The 24126-nt window shown below is 37.6% G+C and overlaps 1 protein-coding gene across 1 annotated transcript in view; it reads left to right on the top strand.

Moving 5' to 3' along the window:
* The window catches only part of lpar1 (lysophosphatidic acid receptor 1), a 34951-nt gene extending 12303 nt beyond the window's left edge, over positions 1-22648 (top strand). The window contains exons 2-3 of the mRNA XM_041969264.1: positions 3857-4612; positions 21422-22648. Of these exons, the coding sequence (XP_041825198.1) occupies positions 3874-4612; positions 21422-21744 (1062 nt within the window). The 5' untranslated portion in view covers positions 3857-3873 and the 3' untranslated portion in view covers positions 21745-22648. The remainder of the gene's footprint in view (positions 1-3856; positions 4613-21421) is intronic.
* The last annotated feature ends 1478 nt before the right edge of the window (positions 22649-24126 follow it).

The raw sequence follows: 24126 nt of genomic DNA, 5'->3' as shown, positions 1-24126 counted from the left end.
AGATCAGTGACGTGTGGTGGGGTTCATGGGTGGTGAAGCACTGACTCTTCTGCAGTCAGATTTACGATTTTAAGAACTGAAAAGACCATCTTATTTCACTATTCATCCAACAGCATGCAGCAATGCCCCCTTGAGGTGAGGCAGAGTACTGCCTGTCTCACCTGCTGACTTTTCTCTGCACTTTGTTGTACGATAAGCAGGAATAATTCTCTCACACATACATTAAAGACATTACACAGACTGTGGAGAGTCATGGTGTATAACAAATATTTCTGTACTGTTCATGTTGGTGATGCTGAGGAACAGAAACGGGCAAGCGTCATGCAAATTCAGTGATTTTTGTGTAGAGTCATATTGAAAATGTATTTTTAACACAAATCAGTAAAAAATATTAATATTTATTTTTTGTACTTTTTTCTTTCTTTTTTTTTTTTATCACAATGCCTCACCTGACCGCACGTCACTGCTGTCAATTGTTGATTTAACTGTCCTCTTTTATTAATGGTCTTCCCTTTTGTTATAAATCTGTTTACATAAAGCAGCTGAATTGTCTCTGTATGTACTGGCCCTGCTCAATTCATTAATAACCCAATAATCAATATGCATCATCTTTGTGATTATTATGTGTGTGTGAGTGTGTGTGTGTGTGCGTGTGTGTGCGACCTACATTAATTCTGCACTGTTACATCTTAACAGAAGCAATCTTACTGTCAAAAGCGTACCTGGCAGCAGGTGGATATAAAGTATAAGAACATATTTCAGAGTGGGAGGTTTGAAGAAATGTATTTGTTCAACACGTGTTGAGCTGTAAATTTGTTGCACTGCAGATACCAAGACAACATCAGAGGCTACTGCTACTGGTGGGGGTCATCCCCCTGAAAACTTGTGGGGCTGGTGGGCTGAATGCGCTTTGATTTAAGCTTGTACCCTCTGCAGGGACATTAATAAAAGATCAAGCCATGGTAACCAAAAAGAAACCCTGTCTCTATCTATGTATATCTGTTTCCGTCCATCTCTTTAGATTAGCTTTCGCTTTCTCTATCTCGCTCTTTAAATACCTGTATGGACGGCGCTCAGCTGATCCCAGTTTTACTGTTGGCCAACCAGAGGCAGTGGAGGTCGGGTGTTTGTGAAATTGGGGAGGGGGTTTAATAAGGTTTTTAATAATTGTTTTTAATGAATACCATGTTTTTTTTAATTTAATTTCATGATCAGAACTTGTATAGTTGTGTTTCTTTGGTTACACTGGCACTGACAGATTTATTGATTATTCAAGACAGTCAAAGTAGTGAGATGATAAGTGTTTGTTTTTGTTTTTTGTTTGTTTTTTACTTTTATACAAGAATGAGTGGCGGGAGTGCAGCATTCTACCAGATGGAACCTTCTGTTGGGAGTCTGTATCAGACCTTTGAGACACAGCTAGGCTAAGCTTGAACATTAGCCTGCCCCCGAGCAGGCTAGTTCTGGTGCATAAGTTACCATGGTTACTCAGCGGGCATTCAAATAAGCCAGCTGCAGCTTGTTTCCAGAATGCTGAACCCTCATATGCATGATGATCTAGATCATTTTCTGTCTTCTATACATACAATGTGATAAACAGTTATTGTAAGCCTTCAGAGTGCTTTTAAAGAAAAGTAAGTGATGTAGATAATAAGATAAATAACAGCAAATTAATCATTCAAAACCAATGGCAACATTAGTAATTAATCAAAGATAACATAGCATAAATCATGCAATGATACTTTACTGACTTGTTATAATGATTACTTGCCAGCTTTTCTTTTTTTACGTCTGCAAAAGTCAATGTACAGAAATTAAGCAGATACATCCGGCTTGTCTGTGGCAGCATACTATTACCGATAATTCAATTCCACGGACATAATGTACCAGTGCTGTTTTAGTGAATTAAATAACATTTTACTGCAACTCTAAGCAAATGTGGCTGCAGATGTTCCCTGTCAGGAAATTTGAGAAAAGCCAGAATCCACAAAACTGTTTATTTGATTGATTAGGATTTCCTTTGTGCTCCTATTGGTGCACTTGCATGCCAAATACACACCCAGTTTTAGGCATTTGGCTCATTGCCAATATTTGGAGTCAGTCTACTGGTATAGTTGATGCAGTATTACTTTCATCTAATAAAATGATGTAAAATTTCATAGAATTTGATTTGATAGTAGGGAGCTCTGAGGAATAAAAGCAAGTCAAAATCTAATTGAGGATCATAGTTAGGCGTAAGGATATGTTATCTACATTATACTGCATCTGTTGTATGTTACAGCCTTCAAAACATATTGCGTTTTGCCAATGACATTTTCACTTAAAATATTGGAGTTGAATAATTGTTTTATTTAACTTTAGGTTTTTTTGTTCCAGCACTGCAAATTAGTCCAAGAGGGGGTGAAAAGAATAACATGTTCACAGCTGAGTTTTAGAGAGTAGAATTTCTGCTGTGTTATCACAGAGTTAAACGAAGCCGAAAAGAAGTCGGATGGTCATGTTATGATAAAAAGGGGAGGTTTTAATAAAAAAAAAAACTGACTTTTCCCCAACTGTTGCTCAAGTTCCTTCCCCTTGTTTCTTTGTCTTTGCCTCTATCTCACTTGCACACAAATAAACATGCATAAACAATGCTCACAGGAGCATGTGTGTGTGTGTGTGTGTGTAATGAGATCCAGTTCTACACAGATGCTGGCTAGTCCCACTCATATGCCCAGTCCGGAAACAGGACCTCAGGGCTGAAGTAAAGCTTGTTTATGTGTGTATGTGAGTTGACTCTGAGCATCATATTACACCATTTTCTTGTGTTCATTAGATGAGTTTTTACATTTAAACATGTACAAATCTCAACGTGATGGAAAAAATTGCTTCATTTCACACTCTGGTCTGTTGATACAGCAAACACAAGGTCTTGCTGACACAACTTTTCACACATAGCTGGAATGCACGCAGCACTAAGGTACAGTATATAACACACACCCAGTACAAAAACACACCACCTTGCTGCTGTAATCTGACTTGTAGACAGAACACATATTGTCTCTAGCAATGATTTTTCAGACCTCTTGCTCATATAAAGCTGCTGTTACTCTAGTCAAAATGTTGCTGTATAAAAACGAATGTAAATTGTACTAACTGTGTATACACCCCCCCCCCCCCCCCCCCCCCCACACACACACACACACACAGAAAATCTAAATTTAGCCCTTGCGTACTGGTATTTGCAGTCCTCTACCACCTGTGTATCAGCAGGAAAACAAAAGACTTCTCCTAAAATTCACAATCATCTCAGATTAAAGGTTTGTTCTTATATTATTCCAAAAAGTTGCCCATCAGTTCCCTGTCGTCTGCATCTTGTCCATCACTGACACACCCCACTGTTATGTTGCTGCCCACCCTCTCAGACAGACAACCCCTCAGTCTTCTAAAACTGTTGCCAGGTTTTGACAACTAATTGCACTTTCTGAAGCTATTCACATGGCAGTGCACGGTTAAATTGTTAAAATCGCTGGAGCAATCAAAGGAGAATGTCACAGTGAAGGCTGCTTTGTCCAGATGAGAGTGGGCTCACTGAAGCAGATAGACATCTTCAACCAACTTTAACATCAACCCCAAAACGCTGAGCAAACTGCTGTGGATCTTGAGAGATGCTTTCCTTTTTTTAAATTAAACTGACTGACAATGTCTTGTGTGATATGAGATGTTTGTGTGATCTGTTGTGTTTGAGGTAGTTTGTCATTTTGTCTGTGTGTAAATGATATAAGAAATTTCATAAGGAAATATGAGATGAGAGTTGCATCCTATTTAAGTAAAATGTCAGTAAGCCTCTAAAACTTTTGTCTTTTCGTTCTTTCAGTAAGCACCACTACAGCCATGGATGAGGAACAGTGTTACTACAATGAGACCATCACCTTCTTCTACAACCGCAGTGGCAAATACCTTGCAACTGATTGGGATACCATCAGCAGGCTGGTGATGGGCCTAGGCATCACTGTATGCATCTTTATTATGCTTGCCAACCTGCTGGTGATGATTGCCATCTACGTTAACAGGAGATTCCACTTTCCCATCTACTACCTGATGGCCAACCTGGCAGCTGCTGACTTCTTTGCTGGATTGGCCTATTTTTACTTGATGTTCAACACAGGACCCAACACGAGGCGTCTGACTGTTTCAACATGGCTGCTGCGTCAAGGCTTAATCGACACCAGCCTGACAGCGTCTGTGGCCAACCTGCTGGCCATTGCCATAGAGCGTCACATCACTGTGTTTCGCATGCAGCTCCATACACGTATGAGCAACCGACGTGTGGTGGTGGTAATCGTCATAATCTGGACCATGTCCATAGTCATGGGGGCTATCCCTAGTGTGGGATGGAACTGTATCTGCAGCCTTAAGTCTTGCTCCAACATGGCACCCCTATACAGCAACTCCTACCTAGTCTTCTGGGCAGTGTTTAACCTGGTGACTTTTGTTGTCATGGTAACACTGTATGCCCATATCTTTGTCTATGTGCGACAGAGAACAATGAGGATGTCGCGGCACAGCTCAGGACCGCGGCGAAACCGAGATACAATGATGTCTCTGCTGAAAACCGTGGCGATTGTGTTGGGTAAGAACAATCTATCATATCCTTCTATTCATTTGTCCTTCTGTGTGCTTCTCTGTCTATATCAATATCTATTAAACCTATTATCAAGAATGGTTTGATACCACTTGTCTCTTGCAAAAGAAGGGTCATTGCAAGACAATTCCTATGAGTGATTGGTCTCTTTAGTCTCTTCCAGAATGACAATGCCCCTATCCATCAGGCGTAACAGTCTGTAGATCATCTACTGCAGTCCCAAACCAGTCTACCAACCTACCTATGAAATCTTTGGACTATAAATGTTAGCACTTTTTAACACAGTCATTGAAACACCTATCAAGAGGCTTTTCTTTTGGAAGACTTGCATTTTATCCCACAAGCATAGTTGTCTAAACTCATTGAATTAATGTCAGAAAGCTTTTTTTTCCCTTTAGTATAAGTACCAAGTACCATTTGATAGTCTCTAAATGGCAACTGCATGTATAGCAGAGATATGTGCAGCCTATCTAGCCTATCTATCTTTGTAGCAGTGAATGCAGCTTCTTAAGCCATTGGCAGCGCTGAACAATGACTTTGTTGATGGGTTCATCTGCAAAGCTGCAGCATTCAGTCAAAGCACGGTGTCTGCCTAGCACGACTGCAAGCGTCACATGCAGTTTGTGATCTCATCTATCGTTATCCTCTTCAGATTATGTCAGTCTGTTGTGATTCAGCACATGCACTTTAAATCAAAGATCTTTATATTGCAGCATTAACATGATTTAACATATACTAAACTCTGATTACATGCTGCAATGCCAATTATAACTTTATAATTACAGATACTTGATGATCAAATTTATGTTCAGGAAAGGACCAATATCAGCTCTCACACCCTGAAGCACTTTCGCTTCTGTTAAAGTCCCTGTATGCCCAGTTTTTTTAGAAGAATTCTAAAATATTCTCAGTCAACCTGCTGCCAGTTCAGATGAAAATCAAGGTTATAACATATATGTACAAATCTGTGAGGTATAAATCATTTCATCAGGTTCAATAGGCCTCAGTACGACTATGTGACATAAAAATAGTGCCAAACATTTTAAAAATATACAATCCATGTTGTATCAGATCAAAATGATGTTTTACTGCTCTATTTTCACTCAAGCTGTTTTGTGTCGTCAAATAGTGCAGTAACAAAACTCTTTTCTGATAAAACAGGGTCTGTTTTATATGTAAAGTTCAACAGTCTGGGCAGTCAGATGTTTTTATGTCCTAGCATTCAGCAAAAATATGTTTCCCACTTTGCAAGGCTCCAGGCCTCTTCAGTGTGTAATAAACAGTTGAATCACCATCATTTCTTTCTTATATGGTCTTACTATGGCAAAAAGCAGACCAGCTGCAGTTGCTGTTAAGTAAATTAGAACAAGACTGGTGGGAAAAGTGCTTCCCAGTGCCTAGAAGCAGGATGTGTTGGTCCTAGACAAAACATACCAAAGGATTCCATGTGATTTGTCTCCTATGTGCTGTGTTATCTCATCCTGTTGCATTTGTTGTCTTTACTCCACACTTAATTCAGAGCAGTAGACAACAGAATCTGCCCAGTGTGAGGGTGGAGAATAGTGGAGAATATGTACTCTGTTACTATTCTCCAGTGTTTTTTCACTTGTTTAACTTGAGAAGAATGCTGCAGCTTATCCTTGTTCCTTAATGGTTTGTAGACTATCTGATGCTAAAACGATGGTTTAACAAGCACATGAGTTCATTTCTTCTTGTCACAGAACATAGTAAAGATTATTCTGGACCCGTTGGTGGAAACGGGGCTGATGTCACATAGTTTTTATTTTTCGGTTGTTGTTTAGTTTTGTATTCCAATATAGATATTTTGTTATTTATTAGTTATTTATGTATTTGGACTGTTCTTTTGTCATCATGATGTCCTTTCTCATAGCGATTACTATATTGCTGATGACTTTGATTTCCTTTCTAAACCCCCTTTAGTACTACACATTGACATTATTACCTCTGTCAAGGTGGATGTTAAGTTTTTGGGAGCCTATGTTTGTCTGTCTGTCTGTCTGTTAGCAGCATAACTCAAAATGTTATGGAGGGATTTTGATTACATTTTCAGGAAATGTCAAAAATGGAATAAAGGAACAAGTGATTACATCTTCGGGGTGATCCGGATCACGGTCTGAATCCAGGAGTCGTTTAAAGGATCCCTTACAATGAAAAGATAATTTTGCAATTACAGCTTCTCACTCATCAGATAATGCCCAAAATCATTGGCCTGGATCATGTTGTAATTCTGAATTTGGTGATCCAGATGGTTCAAAATATAGGGGATACTGTGTGGGCTGCGGGGGTTTTTCTTAGGTGGGTCACCCTATGGCTTGGTAAAGGTCCCCATTCTGAGTGAGTCTAGTTGCTGTTGCTATTAGTATAAGCTTTATGACATAAGTCACAAATTTCCTAAAAGTTTGTTTCATTGTGTATTGATGAACACTGCGGTCTATAAAACCCTTTCCTTTGTTGCTCTATGCTTCCCTATAGTGTTTCTTCTAGAATTGTGTGTAACTTATCAGTGATGCTTGCTTACACTAATCAGACTATCTTTCAAGTAGACTTTTCCAGCTAGACTTTACATGACTTTATTCATAGAGGGGCACCTCACAACTCACTCTCCTGTTTACCTTAACTGGAACACCTGACTCAAGGAGATTTGGAAAAGTGACCTGCACAGTTTACATACTTATTTCAGCTGTCATAGTGAGTCATTCACTGTGTTCAGTAATATGAAAACATGTACAACAGATGGAATGTTGTAGGTGATGATAAAAAAAAAAACAATTTTATGAGTAATCAGTGTTGGAAAAGAAAAGGTTTTGAGGCTACAGTTTCAATACATAAGTGAATAGTAGCATTCATGATGGTGTTGAAAATGTTCTGACATGATAATTATCATGTGGAGAAAACAGATTTTTTATATGTAGGGTTATAAATAAATAAATAAATAAAATAATAAAAAAAAGCAAAACAAACAGATTTATGACTTTTACAGTTTTACTAGATTCGTTGTAGCTCAAATCTAACTCTTGACCTAAGGCTTTATCATTCTAAGTTTTTACTAAAGTCACACTGATATCTTTTCACTGCAGCAAGGTGAGGGTGTGATGTGTTTTCGCTATGTTTGGAATCCACTGTAGTTCCTGTGTAAAGTCCCGATGAATCATTATAGAACGACGTTGACTATCACTTGCTTCTTTTAACTCAGTACATACAAGTAGTGAGTCATATCTCTCTTGGGCCATATGTTTTTTGTACTCTTCTTTGCATGTTTGGATGCTAGAGTTACAAGAAAAGGCTTCTAAGCTGTCCAATTCCCCACTGACACTAAGTTCTTGGTTTTGATTATGTGCTATCAGGGAAATGCAGGAATGAATTCCACCTTTGCTGTGTGATCGAGAAGTCACCCCACAATCAGTCCCTGTCTAGCTTTTTCCATCTTCTGGCCATATGACAATAATTGCTCCCCTGCTGCCTACTGTCCTCCTTTCACTTGCCCCCCAGGATACTGGGAAACTGAAAAAAAAGAAGTTAGTTACTAACACGTGCACATGTGCATGAGGACAGGCAGATGCAATGTGCAGACACTGAGTCTCCCACAGTCACATAAACCTCTGAGCTTAATAAAAAAATGGTGGGACACCAGATTGATTCCACTTACATAAACTGATGTGCTACAATGCAAAAAATAAAAAGCAGTAGTTAAATTTTTTTTTACCTCCATTTTGTTTACATAAAAAGCACACATCTGAAGATAGCACTGATAGCATTACATTTAAATAAAAAAATACAATTTTGATATGTCATTTTAGCCATGCAACAAAATGGCAAGCTGTCCAGGGTGCACCCCTCCTCTCGATTTCCTGTAAACACTAGAAAAATATTTTTCTTTATCTGAAATGCTCAAGATTTCATAGCAGTGAAACAATATGAAGCAAATTCTTCATATTGTGATTTTTACATTATGTCACTGTTTGGTAACCTAAAGAACCCCACCTTATTTTGAACTTTATAGTTGCCCTTTGGGCAAAAATGTTCAACTGCACCACTGAGCCCATGGACGAGTGAATGCCAAAAATTAAACTTATGAGCAGCAGTAAGCACGCGGAGAGCAGACACTAAGGTGGACTGCAACTAATGTTATTTGTTGTGAAGAACTGTAAGTGAACTATTATATATCTGCCTAAACAACATCTTTATATGGCTTTCAATGTTATGTTAATTTGTTAATTAATTTGCTTCTGTAGAAGTGTTCATCCCTTCACCACGTGGCTCATTCATGCTGTTAAGCTATTTGACCTGTTATATCCTAAGTAACTGTTAGCCTTGGACAACTGGGTATAAGCTAAACAAATTAGAACGTGAAAATGTCATAGATATTTCTTGTTGTGTATTCACATTAGGTACGTTATACACAGTTTGGATTTGAAATGAGTGGTACAACAAATAAGCAGATAATATGAATATTCATATGTTGTTCTAAATGTAAGCCCACACACACATTCACTCACCTAAGTTAGTCCTGGAACTCCAAATCTGTAAGCCTGTGGTTGCATTACTGTGCTGTGGTGTTTATGAGTGACAGTAAATAAAGTTAACCATACCAAAGGGTCCTTTGTGTTCTGACCAACACCCAACGGTGAACATCAAAACCTTATTACCAACACGTAAATAATCTTCGATGAAATATCACACTAACAGAGAGCAAAACCACCAGAAATAGTGAGGGCAGTGCTGAGCAGAGTAGCTGACATGCAACCAGGGAAAAAAAAAACAAACCCGAGTAGAAGAAGAAAATCAGTAACAAAAAAGCAGAAGTAGAATGAAGATGAGCACAACAGCAGAAATTGTGCGAGCTTCTATAGAAAGACTATATGCGTTTGTTTAGGGCGTGTTGGACAGTTGGAAAAAACTTTAGTGATGCATTAGCGCTGCCAAAGGGTCTGAAATCAGTTCGTGGGACTGAACTCTGAACTTAGCACTGCCCACTAGTGGAGGAATTGACTTAACAACCATGGCCACGCAAAACACATGGAAGTATGAAGACAGCAGATAATGCAATGTTTGAAACAGAGGTTGCTATTTACAGGGAGCACAAATGGGCCTTAAGTGTGATTGTCTTGGAGTTAATTAGATAAATACCAAAAACTGCGAGCGATGACTTCAGTATTTAAAATAATCTAAACTAGTCACTTATTATCTTTAGAAAAGGAGAAAAGTTGAACACACAATGTCAAAGAGGACTTTGCTAACCTTACAAATTTGTCCAATGAGGATGGGAGGGGGACCTGAAGAGATATTCTTTTCATGAGTCTTATTTGATTAACCATGACCCTTGAAGATTCTGTGTATGTCTGTACGGGATGTCTGTTGTTGGCTCACGCAAGACTCTTCTGTGAATGTTTTTCAAGCTCATGAAACCACATTGTTGGCCAGTGTGGAGCGCCAAGCCATACCATCATTCAAACACATACAAACAGATGGTAAATCACTGACTTCCATTTGTTTCAAAGTCACAGCAAGTGTTTATCTTGAGGATTCACTAATTTCAATGTCTAGATTTTAAACGGAGGACAGAAAGTAATGGTTAAATGTAGACAAGCATGCCTCTCTCATACACATACACATACACATATTTGTGTAATTTTGATGGGTGTGTGTTTTCTGGCAAACTGAGAGCAGAACCAATCAGGACTATCTACAAGCCAAACGTTCCAACCCACTGTCAGCGTGAAAACATGCGTGGTATGAACCTCACAATGTCACCTGTTTTCTTGTGTTTTAGTGTGTGTGTGAAGCAAGAAATTACTGTACACACTGCAGCTATTCTAATCACTCACAATAGTTGCATCTGTCCTGGGGAATCAGTTGTTCATCTTGGCAAACTCTTTACGCTGCTTGAACATCTATGCCATCATTAAATTGTTACAGTGTCTACACATGACAGCTGGTAGTCACAGGAAATATAGCCTAAGTAGGCCCTCCCCAATAGAAGAGAGATCCAGAAGCGGTATGTTTAGTTAAATAGTCAAAAACACTTTTGTTATACTGTGAAATGGTGTAACAAAATAATGCAATTTATCCAGCTATCTCAAGGAAATTGATAGCACATATTCACACTTAGCCTTAAGAAACCATGGACAATAGTCACTCTAATAAGACCTCAGCTGAGACAAAACTCTTAAAGATGGTCATATACATAGTTTCACAGACTCAGTGAATTCTCCAAATTTCTCCATCAGAACTGAAGACATTTTCAAGAAACTATACCAAGTCCAGTTTACATGACTCAAACTAAATGTGATACCTGGAGAAATAAGAACCTTACCAAACTTCCAATAAACAGTATAATCAAACTGAAAATGCTCATAAAAAATGTAACAAAACAATTACTGCATGCATTGCTGTAATATGAGCAGTAAGGGTGTGTGCATTGCTTCGTGTGACTGTAACAGTTCCTGTAACAGCCAGCCGAATGCTCTCTACATGAATTAACAGCAACGGGAGATGCAGGAGCAGCATTAGCAGAAATTTAATGCACAATGCTGATGTGTTTGAGTGAACAGTGAAGCTTCTATATGTCTGAAAATATCCAACTTAATACAGGATAATGATGTTAAGGTTCTTTGCAAGAGGCTGATTTCTCAATTCTTGACATTAGTTTTTGATGTTGCAAATAAAGTTTTTTGCTGTCAAAAGATTAAATTTTTAATCAGATTAATCACAGCTTACAAATGAATTAATCACGAATTAATCATGATTAATCACCATTCACGACTATGCCTGAAACATGCCCATTTTTACTGTATTGTATTGATGGGAAGGAATGGTGCTATGTGTGAGCGAGTATGAATAAAAAGGAATTACTCCACCTATGTTTAGTACTGCCAGCTAAATTTGAGCTACAAGCAACTTCCCTTGCAAGATTTCTACTTCTTCTTCTTTTTCAGTGTCTTTTTTTGTTGTTGTTTTTTGGAAGTAAATGGTAATGAGGCTGACATTACTATCTTTTTTACTCATGCACTGAGATGTGTTTAGGACATTGTGAGGAAACTGACACTGATGGACATAATCATATGCTCATGGACAGATTATTCAGTGAACTTACTGGATATACAAGGACAATTTCTCTCTTTCTCTCAATTAGTCATCAACTTGAAAGGGGTAACAAAGTGTAAGTGTCTTAGATGCTGCTTGCATGTTATTGTTCTATATTGAATTCATATGTAAACTGAAGGCCTGTGGAAATGAGACAGAGATCTTTTAGCCTCAAGAGCACCACCAGCAGTAAGAAATTGTCATCAGGTTGTCCCGAATACAATATAGAACATGATCAAATTATCTACTGTTTGTCTCTGGGAAAAGTTGTGCTAACTACAATACTTGAGTACATTTAGTTTGCTACTTACAATAATACTCTTGTAGTGAACAACAGCAAACTACAATAAATACATAAAGAACAAAATTAATACATTTTTTAATTTAAATCTTAAAAGTTGTTACCAAGTTTTTCTTTAGTAAATTTTCATATTTTATTCATACCCTTAGTTCACAGTCAATAGGCTGTAAACACACTATAGAAGACTGAGAGAATATCTCATGATCTGAGCATCTATTAATAAACAAGGAGGTCCACAGGTAAGGAAAATCACCAAGTATTTTTTTGTTGTTGTTGTTGTTTCAAATTCCCATTTAGTTTTTTAATCCTAAGATCACTGCACAGCAAATATATTATAAAATGCTTTCTATTCCAATTTTAAAGCAGTTTAAAATATTTCTGAAAAAATGCACAAGGCTGGTATTTAGATGCAGATTAAATGAAGAATTAATGAACCGTAGCAATTCTTTTCAGATATGCTAAACGAAAGTTTGAGACTCTTGATATTCAAAGACAAATCGGTGTGACTCAAAAGCTTTAAAAAGACACCTGAGTAGACTATGTAGGTATCAAGCATTAAAAAAGTGAAATAAAAAAAATACCCAAAATAATTGTATCCATGTTTTTAATAGATTATGATATAAACCAGATTATTTTATCTGTTAGTCATACGTTCATAATTTTTCTTGCGGAGTTGTTGGGCAAAAGGCTGTTTTCTAAAGCCTGCACACCTTGAACAACAGTTGTAAATAAAGTAAAATAAATTGTGATACTTCTCTTTACAAACAGATCAATGGAAACCACAAAGTGGTAAAATGGAGAATAGCTTTTTTTATGGCTGCGTTGATGGCTTCAGTCGGACGATCATATGCTTACAGTGCCTTAACAACAACAGGGCATCTTCAGTGCTAGAATTGTTCCGTACAAGCGTTCACAGTTTGGACCTCCCCTAAGGGTATGCAGTGACCGTGGCATGGAGAACACAGAAGTTGCTCGGTATATGTAGGAGAGACAGGGCTTGAACACAGACAGTGTCATTACCAGGTGGCGTGTGCACAACCAGAGGATTGAAAAACAAACATGTTATAATGACAATTAAAAAGAAAAGTGCCATATCTAGCAGTGATTAACCAACGATGTACATATACACACACACACGCACACACCTATAAATTATACACATATCGACTGACTCCTCTATCAGAGTCCTGGGAGCTTCAGTGTCCAACGCAATATCTTAGCTATTCTTAAGACTGCACTCTTCTGGACTGAGGTGTCTGACGTTTTTTCAGGTATCTGTTGGAGTCACTTCTCCAGTGTAGGGGACACAACCCCGAGTGTTCTGAAGACCACTGGTACTACTGTTGCCTTCACCTTCCAGGATTTCTTCAGGTCTTTCTTGAGTCCTTGGTATTTCTCCAGTTTCTTGTGTTCCTTTTTCCTGATATTTCCATCGTTGGGGAGGCTACATCGATCGCTATGGCTTCCCTTTGCTGCTTATCCATGATCACAATGTCCAGTTGGTTGGCTACCACCATTTTGTCGGTCTGTATCTGGATGTCCAACAGGATCTCAGCCCTCTCCTTCTCCACCACCTAGGGAGGTGTTTTCCATTGTGACCTAGGGGTCTCCAGTCCATATTCTGCACAGATGTTTCTGTGCTAGCTTCTTGGTTATGGCATTTCATGTATTCTTTGCCTGCCAGTATGCACCCCTGCTGCATACTTGCACCCTGCTGTGAGGTGCTGGATTGTTTCAGGGGCCTCTTTGCACAGCCTGCACCTGGGGTCCTGCCTGGTGTGGTAGATCTGGGCCTCGATTGCCCTGGTACTCAAGACTTGCTCCTGTGCTGCCATGATTAGTGCCTCTGTGCTGTCCTTGAGTCCAGCCCTCTCTATCTATAGTTATTGGTAGGACTATATATATATATATATATATATATACACTACCGTTCAAAAGTTTGGGGTCACTTTGCCATGGGATTCAATCGGGAAGTGACTCCAAACTTTTGAACGGTAGTGTATATATATATAATTTCAATGCTATGATTTCAAAAGGACAAAAAAAAAGAAAAAAGGACAAAGGTTAGTAGTAAGATTTGAAAACCAGACATCTCAGCACTTGGAAGTGAGTCACGAGCCAACAACTCTGCAGATATATTATGGGCTTTTTGTGCTGGCAGAGCAGAGAGAGGCTCCATTACTACCATTTCAAAGAACTCACTGTACTTCCAGTCAAAAGCTTGTTTCTCTGACCATTAGATCATGATGACACCACTACCAGTACACCCCAAGCCTCTTTATCAATAACTGTAAACACTCAGCTACTGAATGTAAACTTTTATCTAATCTACAATTTTTATGTCTGGAAGCACCGATGTGGGAAAGAGAAGAAAGGAAAATGATATCCTTTTGCAAGCAAATGGGAAACCACTAAGCCATCTCAGAAACTTATATTGGGACTGTGGTAACGACCGCGGATAATAGGTGTTTGGTAAAAAAAACAAAACAAAAAAAAAAAACAGTAAGCAGATAGACTGAGAGATATGGGAAAAGGATGCCACTGAAAAAGACAGGAATAAAAAAAGAAGACAGGCTAGAGAAAAGACATGAGGAGAAAATGGAAGATATTTTATAGAGAAAAATAAGAGCCAGAGCAGAAAATATAATGAGAAAAATAGGAGATTTAAGAAAATCAAAGGGGAAGTAGAAAAGAAGCAGAAGAAAAAGAAACTGAAAAATGAAAATAGAAAGATTGATGAGAAGAAAGAGGAAGCGAGAAAAAATTAGAGCAGTGATTTAATAGGCTGTGTTTATTCATATTGAAAGACTAAGAAGAATTCACATTAGTGGAAACCTGAACTGGCATGATGGCACATGAGAAATTACAGTAATGCATGAAAACCCAAGATGGCTAAATGCAAGGCTGTTAAATGAGTAAAGCATGTCACAGCTGGAACACATCAATACGATGTAGAGACTTTCAGAGGTGTGTGAAATAAGAATCAAACACTTTAAAGGCCACTTTTCATGTTACATAGAGAAATGTTGACGTTATTTCACATAGTTCTAAATGCTCTTTTGATCATTTAACAAATAAGCGAATAAATCTTTCCTTTGTCGGCATCTTGGGGGATACTGCAGAGTAAACAGAAAACTACCTTCACCGTAATGTATTCATCAATTGTTCAAAGACCTTTGCACGCCTTTTTTTAGCAACAAGATGACGCTTGTCTTGCATTTTGTCTTAGCACCCTATTAATTAAGCACTCCCACACATGTGAAGGTTGATGACACAGCTGACAACCAGCAAGCAGCACAAGTGGTGATAAAAGCACAACATTCTTCCAGCTCTTGCCTTACTGTCTACAGTGATCTACCCTTTCTTTTTTTTTTGTATGTTATCTCTGGAATTAGCAAGATGTTATGACCCCTTTGTAAAATCTCATAGAAAGGAAAATAGTTTTAGATGGATCAGCCAATCAAAACATCCACTACCATCTGTCCACAGTGATGTCTTCAAGTCATGACCAGAATATTTCCCCAAATATTCACCAAGTAATTTTACGCCTGGTTAAACCAGTCAACTCCAGGACTTTGGGAATGACATCTAGGAGTTTGCATCACACTGGGAGTCAAATGAAGCTGCATCTGGGATTCCTCATGATGTCCTGGCAGACGTAAAGCATGACATTGCTTGATAGATTTAATCCCATTTACTTTTACTTTGATGAGAATGCAACTGGAAACTTATTTTCATGTCTGAGTGTCATGATTATGCAACATTATGCAAAAAAAAGAAGATTACCTAAAAAATTGGTTGAGGTATAGACCATGAGAATATAAAAAGGAAGAAAACATTACATTTGTTTAATATTCCTTGAAACGGTTAGATTTTCCAGTCGCCTGGGATCATAAATCCTCACTCAGAGAACCATTCTGTTTTTCATAGTGCAGTATTTTCTGTGATGGCTTCTTAAACATCAGTCTATAGTGGAGAGCTGTCATACACGCAAGTGAATGACAGCAAGTTAGTGAGAGGTATAATGACCAAGTTGACAAGGAAAATCCTAAAACAAGAGACTTGTTTTGTCATTTAGGTCAAAGAACCCCTGAAAAATTCCCTCTGTGATTCATTTAAGAATATTCAACAAGGTGTTTAGCACAGACAACAGCCAGTTCTGGAAATGTTGCTGCATGTACATAATGTAAGTAATGTCTGCAATCAAAATACTTCTTGTCATACTTCTTCGCTCTCAAAGGTTAAAACCAACTGTTATCTTTTGAAATGCCATTTTAAACCGTTTGCGTGCAGTTATTTGGACTGAGGACAGTTTGGTGTAGGAAAAAGCCACATAACCTCATTTATGTATTTCTATGTCTACATAAGAACACATGAGAAGCTACTGTCCCTGAAAAGTTTAGGCAGTGTGTCAGTAGTAGACTATTTCCTAGACATCTGAGGAAACACATTGCCCTTTAGAGAAAAGCCTTTTCTAATGAATTTAACAGATCCTATAATAATGTTTACATTGTTCACTGCGAGGTATGATGCAGTGATAAAATGGAGAGATTTTCGATTTTTCAGCATCATCTAAATGTTCTTTAGTTTCTCTTTGTATCATGTGAGCGTGTTGCATCTGGACTTATTAGTGTATTCCCAGTTTATTATAAGCATGTTGCTTCAGTGTATGCTTGTGGGAGTGCAGAATTTATTGCCATAATCTGTTCTCCATTATTGCTTTATTTTCATTCCCATAGCCTTCTAGCAACTCTCTTATGAAAGCCCTTTTCCATGAGGAAAAGAAAAAGGAACAACAACAAAAAAAAAAAATAAACAAAAAAATAAAAAGGAGGAACAGAGATACAGAATCTCTGTCACTACCCTTTAGGGCCTGTTTTTGTTCAAATCCTAAGATGATGTCAAAACATTACCATTTCATTAGAATATTTGTGACTGAATGTTGCTGTAAGCTTATGTTTTAACTAGTAGAATATATTTACTATATTACACTTGTGAAATATTATTCAAAATGAAAAGTGTTTAAAATTATTTTTTGGGGACTGAAAGTTGGGTGAGAAGCTTATCTAAGTCTAGGGTTATTTCTATTTTCCTCTGGTGGTTTCCTCTAAGTTATAGAGCATTGTTAAGTTCCAGCTCAGAGCTATGGACATTTTTTTTTAAAGCATTCTGTCTAACTAGCAAGGCAGAAGTAAGTAGAGACACCCCCAATCTGGGTAGTTTAGCAAACTGATATACTGTGCCTGTCTAAGTGTGTTATGTTCTTGTAGTAGCCAAATCCTCCTTTCCACTGTTTCTTTCCTGTTTATAATTTATGTTCATTTCGCTATGAACATGCGGATGTTGCACCTGTGGACTCACAAGCAACAAACTCAAAACAAACAAACAAACAAAAACGCATTGCGTGTCTCAAGGAACCCATAACTTTACTTGAAGATAAATCATAAAAATGAGAAAGTGTAAATCTCTCCACTAAAAAAAGTGGTAGCAGGAAGTGCTGGGTGAGTTTACTCTACTTGACATTGCATGATTTACTATGAGAGTGATGCATATTTTTAGTGTCGATTCTGAAATAATACAGTATATTATGCATCACTACAAAAAAAAATCAAAATTATTTTTAATCCTATAATTCTCGTTGGCCCTGTGATGGACTGACGGCCTGTCCAGGGCGAACCCTACCTCTCGCCTGACAGCAGCTGGAATACTTGAAAACAGCATGCTTGTCATTATCCTCCATAACAACAAATAATGTTTTACTATTTACCATACTGTTGCTGTTAGGTCTCTGAGTTGTGTGCAACGTCTAACTCTTCAAAACTCTTGAAGAGTTTTGAGGTAGATTTTCATCCATTTTCAAATTTTCCAAGCCTTCTTCCCATGTTTATTTACTTTGCTCCAGTGACTTTCCACTACTCCAGACTCTTTCTCCCTCCATGTGGCAGTTTGAAGCAGTGACAAGGTGAAAAAGAGTAAGTCTTTCACATAAATGAAAAAAAAATAACAAATCATTTTTCCTTTTTGTGACAGTAGCTCTATATTGTCGTTATGGTACATTACAGTTTAAAGAGTCAATTTTATCACCAAGTGTGCAGAGCCAGCCAGAAAATAACCCTGGATTCTTGGAGGAAATGAAAGATTCTAAGGGTGTAGCCTCTCAGTTTATGATTTCACACAAATACAGTTTTCTTCTTCATTTTGTGGGAAAGTCTAGATATGCATCTCATAAATATTTAAATTTAGCACTTCGTTCTTAGTTTCTTAAAAAAATAAACAGTTTTCTTCTATTTAATTAAAAAGATCCTAATCAAAATATTGTGTTTTCTTGTATAATTTGATATTTTAATATAGTTTTAACCCTCCAAGATAAGTAATAGTTGCTGGTATGATCAGTTTGCTGATTACAGTGTTTTCATCAACACTATCAAATAAAATATTTATTTGTTAAAGGTTTGTTATCCATTGATAATGTTGGACAGAAGTTCTGGAGTTGTGAAAGCTTCCTGAATGTGCTAGTGTGTGTGTATGTTTGTGAAGTCTTGTCCTGTTTGGACTTAAGATGTTTCACTGAGATACAGATAGATTGTTTCTCTGCTGGGCTGCAGACCATCTGAGACATGAATTCCAACTCTGGAGGGCCTGCTTGCATAGCTGGGAAGTGAGGTCAAGTCTTTGCTGCAGCTGCCGCCTGCAAAACACTAACAGATAACAGGCCTGCCTGTCAATTCTGTCTCTGTCTCTGCTCCACTTGCCCAATTTCTAATCAAGTTTTTCTTTCATTATCTCTAGAGGCTTATGTCCTGCGGTTTCCTTCCAGTTATGACAAAATAGTATGCGTTGACTGAATTCATAATGCTTACAGTTGACAGTACGCTTGAACACTTCATGGTACCAGAGAAATGTAGTTATGTAATCTATTTCTTTTAAAATAGCTTAAAAAGGGAGCAAATTAGGTTTGTAAATATAAGCCAGTATGAATTCAAACCCAATTTTAACGTTTAAGCTATAATTACATCAATATGTGGATTAAAGAAAATGTGCCATAAATTGATCGATGGCTTGAATCTGTCTTTAAAATACAGTTGCTGAGCTTTTTCTGGATCTTACATAGTTCACTGGTGCATTGTTCTTTAATTTCTCAAGTGCTTTTAAAAAATTCTGCCTGCACTGTTATGTGAGACTGTCCAGGAAAAAAAGGTGGATGCTTACACCACCGCCTGGATTTATGACTACTTAACAAACAGACCACAGTTTATGAGACTGAAAGGTTGTGTGTCTGAGATGGTGGTCAGCAGCACTGGAGCATCACAAGGAAAGTACTCTCACCAGTTCTCAATAGGATTTTAAAGTTCTGATCTACACTGTTTCTTTTAACCTAAATTTTAAAAAATAAATGTTTTTATCTAATTTTCTTTCTTTTCTTTTCCTTTCTCTCTTTTTTAATTTAAATTATGCTTCTTATTTTCTGATGTTTCAATGTTTCTGTAAAGCATGTTGAATCACCCTGTCGGTAAATTGTGCTATACAAATAAACTTGCCTTGCCTTCCCAAAACAACTCTGAGTCCTGCCATGTGCAGAAATACTCTGATGACTCTGCAGCTGTGGGTTGTATCAGTGATGGACAAGAAGGGATCTGGTCAATCGTTTTGTGAAATGATGCAGAAACAGCTGCCTCATCTTGAACACTAGCAAAACAAAAGAGATTATCGCAGATTTCAGGAGGAACAAAAGCAAAGCAATATTTCCTTATTGGGAGAAGTGAAGCTGGTGGAGGAATTCAAATACCTTGGAGTTCTTCTGGACAGCAAACTAGACTGGAAATGCAAAATCTGACAAAGGACAGACCAGACTCTATGAAGCTGAGATCCTTCAATGTCTGCAACAAGATGTTGCATATCCTCTACAAGTCTGTTGTGAAACATGCAATCAGTTTTCTATCATCTGTTGGGGCAGCTGTTTCCAGGAACTTAAACTGAACAAATGAAAGAAGAAGGCTGTCTCTGTGCTTGGAAAAACTCTGGAGCCGCTGGAGCTGATTGTACAGGGAAGAATGCTGCAGAAACTGCTGAACATAATGGACGATTCTTCACATCCTCTACACAACACACTGAGAAAACGTGTTCACTCTCACTGTGGGAGTCTTCCTAAAGTATGCTGCAAGACAGAAAAGCACAGGAGGTCATAACTGCGAAAAGCAAATGCCCTCCAGAACAAGAACTTAAATTAGTTTCTATTTCAGTTTTTAATGCATTTTTTCTTCTCAGTGACATTTTTATATCCAAATCTTTTTGAAAATGAGAATTTAAACGAAAAATATGAATAACAATTAAACAAAAATATTATCTTATTGTTTCAATGACTCATAAGGATCGAAACTACATAATAATAATAATAATAATTATTATTATTATTATTATTATTATTATTATTGTTGCATGAAAATAAATAAATACACAATACAATTGTTTGGTGAAAGTAATAATGGGTTTCCATACATAACTGCTAACATAAGACCCAGTTCAAAGCTCTTTAAGGCACTGCACAACTGAAGCACCTTCTTCTAAGCATCACATTTGAAACGTTTTACTTGATGCATTGTTTTATAGACCAGTGAGGATGTGGTTAAGTGATGGTAAAGTGCTTGCGCACATTTGGGTTAAAAAGCAATGTGGTTTCACCTTTGTAACATCATGCTTAAGCAGCGCCAAAAAGTGAGACCCATTTTGTCTTAAGTAAAGGAGAGGAAAGACTATTAATGTCTGCTTAAGTCAAACACTGGATGTTTCATTAATGATGTTCACTAAGAGATGAAAGCTGATGCAGCTGTATGCATCACATTCAGACTAAATATATTACTCATCCAAATAATCAAGTTAAACATTTTAATGTGACACTGGGATGACACAGAATCAGGTCAACAGTAGTAAAATTTTATATTTTCAACAGGTGCCTTATAATAAATCAAGTGTGATTCAGCTAAAAACTAAGCCACATGATCAGTTTTCAAAAGAACTTCATGACTTGTGATAGTAGAAACTGCAGGATTTTGTGACAAGGAAGTCCAGCTCATTTTCCTTCCAAGTGACTCACTGGGCTCATTAAAAAAAAAACAGAAGAAACCAGAAACGTGAGCCTGACCACTGATGCTTACTCAAATGCAAAGACAAATATGTGTTTTTCTTTTATGAGATGGAAATGATGATCATTGGAGCTGATAGTGTCAGAGATGGGTTTATTAATGTTGATATGTGTAAGAGTGATAGCATTAGCTTTTTTTACTGTCTCATCCCTCAAGACCAACATTATCTATAAAACATTATTTTCATGTCCTCTAATGATAAAGATTAAATGTTTATATAAGGTATCTAATATATTCTTTTTGTCCCATCAGGTGCCTTCATTGTCTGCTGGACTCCTGGCTTAGTCATCCTGCTTCTTGATGTCTTCTGTGCCAACTGCAATGTCCTCACCTATGAAAAGTTCTTCCTGCTTCTCGCCGAGTTCAACTCCGCCATGAATCCCATCATCTACTCCTACCGTGACAAGGAGATGAGTGCCACCTTCAGGCAGATCCTGTGTTGCCAGCGGCAGGAGAACGTTAATGGGACGGTGGCAGAGGGATCTGACCGCTCTGCTTCCTCCATCAATCACACAGTGCTCGGTGGCAGCGGCATGCATCACCACCATCACCACAATGAACACTCGGTGGTATAGAATAAAAGAAAGCTGGAGTTTTTGGGTTACTGACTGAAAGAAGAGAAAGAAAGGTTTGTGAAGTTCAAGAGGGACTGGGAACATGGTAAGGACTACAGACTGTGGAGTATTTTTGAGATGAAGGCAAGTGAATGAAGGTTATGATGAACAGGATGGAGATCACAATGAAGAAGAAGATGGCAACTATGATGAAAGAATTTAAAGACTTAATTTTCTGGGAAAAAGAAGAGGAGTCGGATCTATGAAGACTCTGATAGGCTGTTAGTATTTTTGTTTAGTTAATTGGTTTCTACTTGTGTTATTTCTATTTGTGTTTTTACAGGCAAATATGAACTATTTAAAATTAATCTGTGAAATGAAGATGCCAGTATAACCCATCCTCTTTGTCCTTTCAGTACATTTAAATTTGAAACTATCATTTGCCTTTTTCCCCATCATCAAGACAAATACCATATGTACATGCCACTTCATAGTTTTAATGACTTTCTTGTATAATTTTGAAATCTGTAAAATACCAAACCAAAATTTGCAATTTGTTCTAATAATGTGTTTTTTTTTTTACCAGCTTTAACCTTTAAATTTTTAAGACAAGTTTTGAAGTCAGATTTTGAAACATTCCTTTAAAATCATAACATCCAAAATGACAATTAATTTATTTTCTCCCACCAGTGCCGCTAAATATACAGTTATTGACATGATTAGTGACTTGCCTACAAAATAATTGTATTAATTGTTTTGAAACTAGCCATTTCCCTCTTCTTTTTTCTTTCTATTTTTGCCATATTGTATTGACCTTGTAGCTTAAAGGTCCATTTTATAAACTTTTTCAACAATTTCATATGGGTGTCAGAGTTCAAACAACGTTTTCTAAATGTTTTACCCCAAATTCAGCCTTGGTCCTTAATTTCAGCCATTCCAAAAGTGGCTTTAGTGAGCTCTACTGAGAACGGGCTGTTTCTGTGTCTGAACCTTTAAATGTTCATGAGTGGTGCCTGTTCACACCCACTCCATGCCCCTCTCTGGGAGAGGATCAGGCTTTCACTGGCGCCCCCTCTGTGATTTTAAAAGGCAGGCTGAGCTAGCCGTATCCACTACTGAGGGGGAGTGGTTATTTCCCTTCATGAGGTCACAAAGGGGAAGATCTCAGACTCGTCTGTTTGGGCACACATTTTAAGCATACAGTTTTTGCTTAAAAGTGTGGCAAGCAAGTGAGAAAGGTGACAGAATTTTCTCATTTTTGGACCTCATACACAGGCTAAAAGGACACATATGACTATTAGAAAGGGAATTTAGCATAATATGGGACCTTTAATAGCTTAGGTGATGTATCAGGCATGCTTGATGTATCATCTTCTCTTATATGGTTCTCTCTTATATGGTTCTGCAACAAGTTGTTGCAGGGATCTAACTAAAGAGGAGTAGGAGTTAACTCTGCATTGCATTGTTATGCAGAGAGAAGGCCATACCTTACAAGGTTTAACTGTCATCAGATTTTCAGCACGAATCATTTTCATAGTGTGAACGATGCTAATCGGAAGTCAGGAAAGGTAGTGAATGTGAAAGTATACAGTTCTATAAACCACCTTCTCCTGGAGTGAGGAGGAACTATCAAAGTGAATTTTAACTAAACAAAATTAAAATTTAGTAGTAAGATTGTGCTATTCTATCTTCTCTGCATATGAACATATGGTTAAATGTATAAGATGCAGTATTCCATTTCTAAGAGATATTATAGACAATGTTAAGTGGCAAATGTATGAGCATTCAGCTTTGACACAGGGGGAACTTAAATTAAATGGGTAGATGAAATAACTATTAGCCTGCATCAGACTAATAATTTGAACTTGGACCATTTAGTTATAAAGCAAACTATCAGTATGACTAAAGGACTATAGGCACGCTAACAGCTGTGTCAGCTCCTTACACACAGTAATGCTGTGAGCATGCCGCTAATACATTTTCTCCTCTGTTGGGCTGCAAAAAGTCTTTCTAAATGGTTTGTCAGTGTTGCAAAATGGTGTCAGATTTAAACAAGAGTATTGCTTAAATTAATCTCTTTAAAAAAAGTTTTCAGTTACTATTTTGTGGATTTATGGGCTATAACACCACAGGGTGTTAGAGTAATACGCCAGCAAATTGAATCAGGGTTCATTTGGGCTTACCTGCAGGTAGACAGATGTCATAGCACTCTCAGTTTGAAGAAGCAGGGAGTAATTCTCATGGGCTAACTAACCTAGCAAGATAAGATAAGATAAGATCCTTTACTGATCCCATGGTGGGGAAGTTCCTCTGTTACACCAGCTCAAACACATAGTAAAGGAGACATTAAACAATAGACAAATAAAAAGCAAAGACACAAAAACAGTATGTACAATAAATAGT

Source organism: Melanotaenia boesemani, chromosome 19, assembly GCF_017639745.1.
Source record: "Melanotaenia boesemani isolate fMelBoe1 chromosome 19, fMelBoe1.pri, whole genome shotgun sequence".
NCBI classification, from domain to species: domain Eukaryota; kingdom Metazoa; phylum Chordata; class Actinopteri; order Atheriniformes; family Melanotaeniidae; genus Melanotaenia; species Melanotaenia boesemani.
This window is presented reverse-complemented; position numbering and strand designations above follow the sequence as displayed.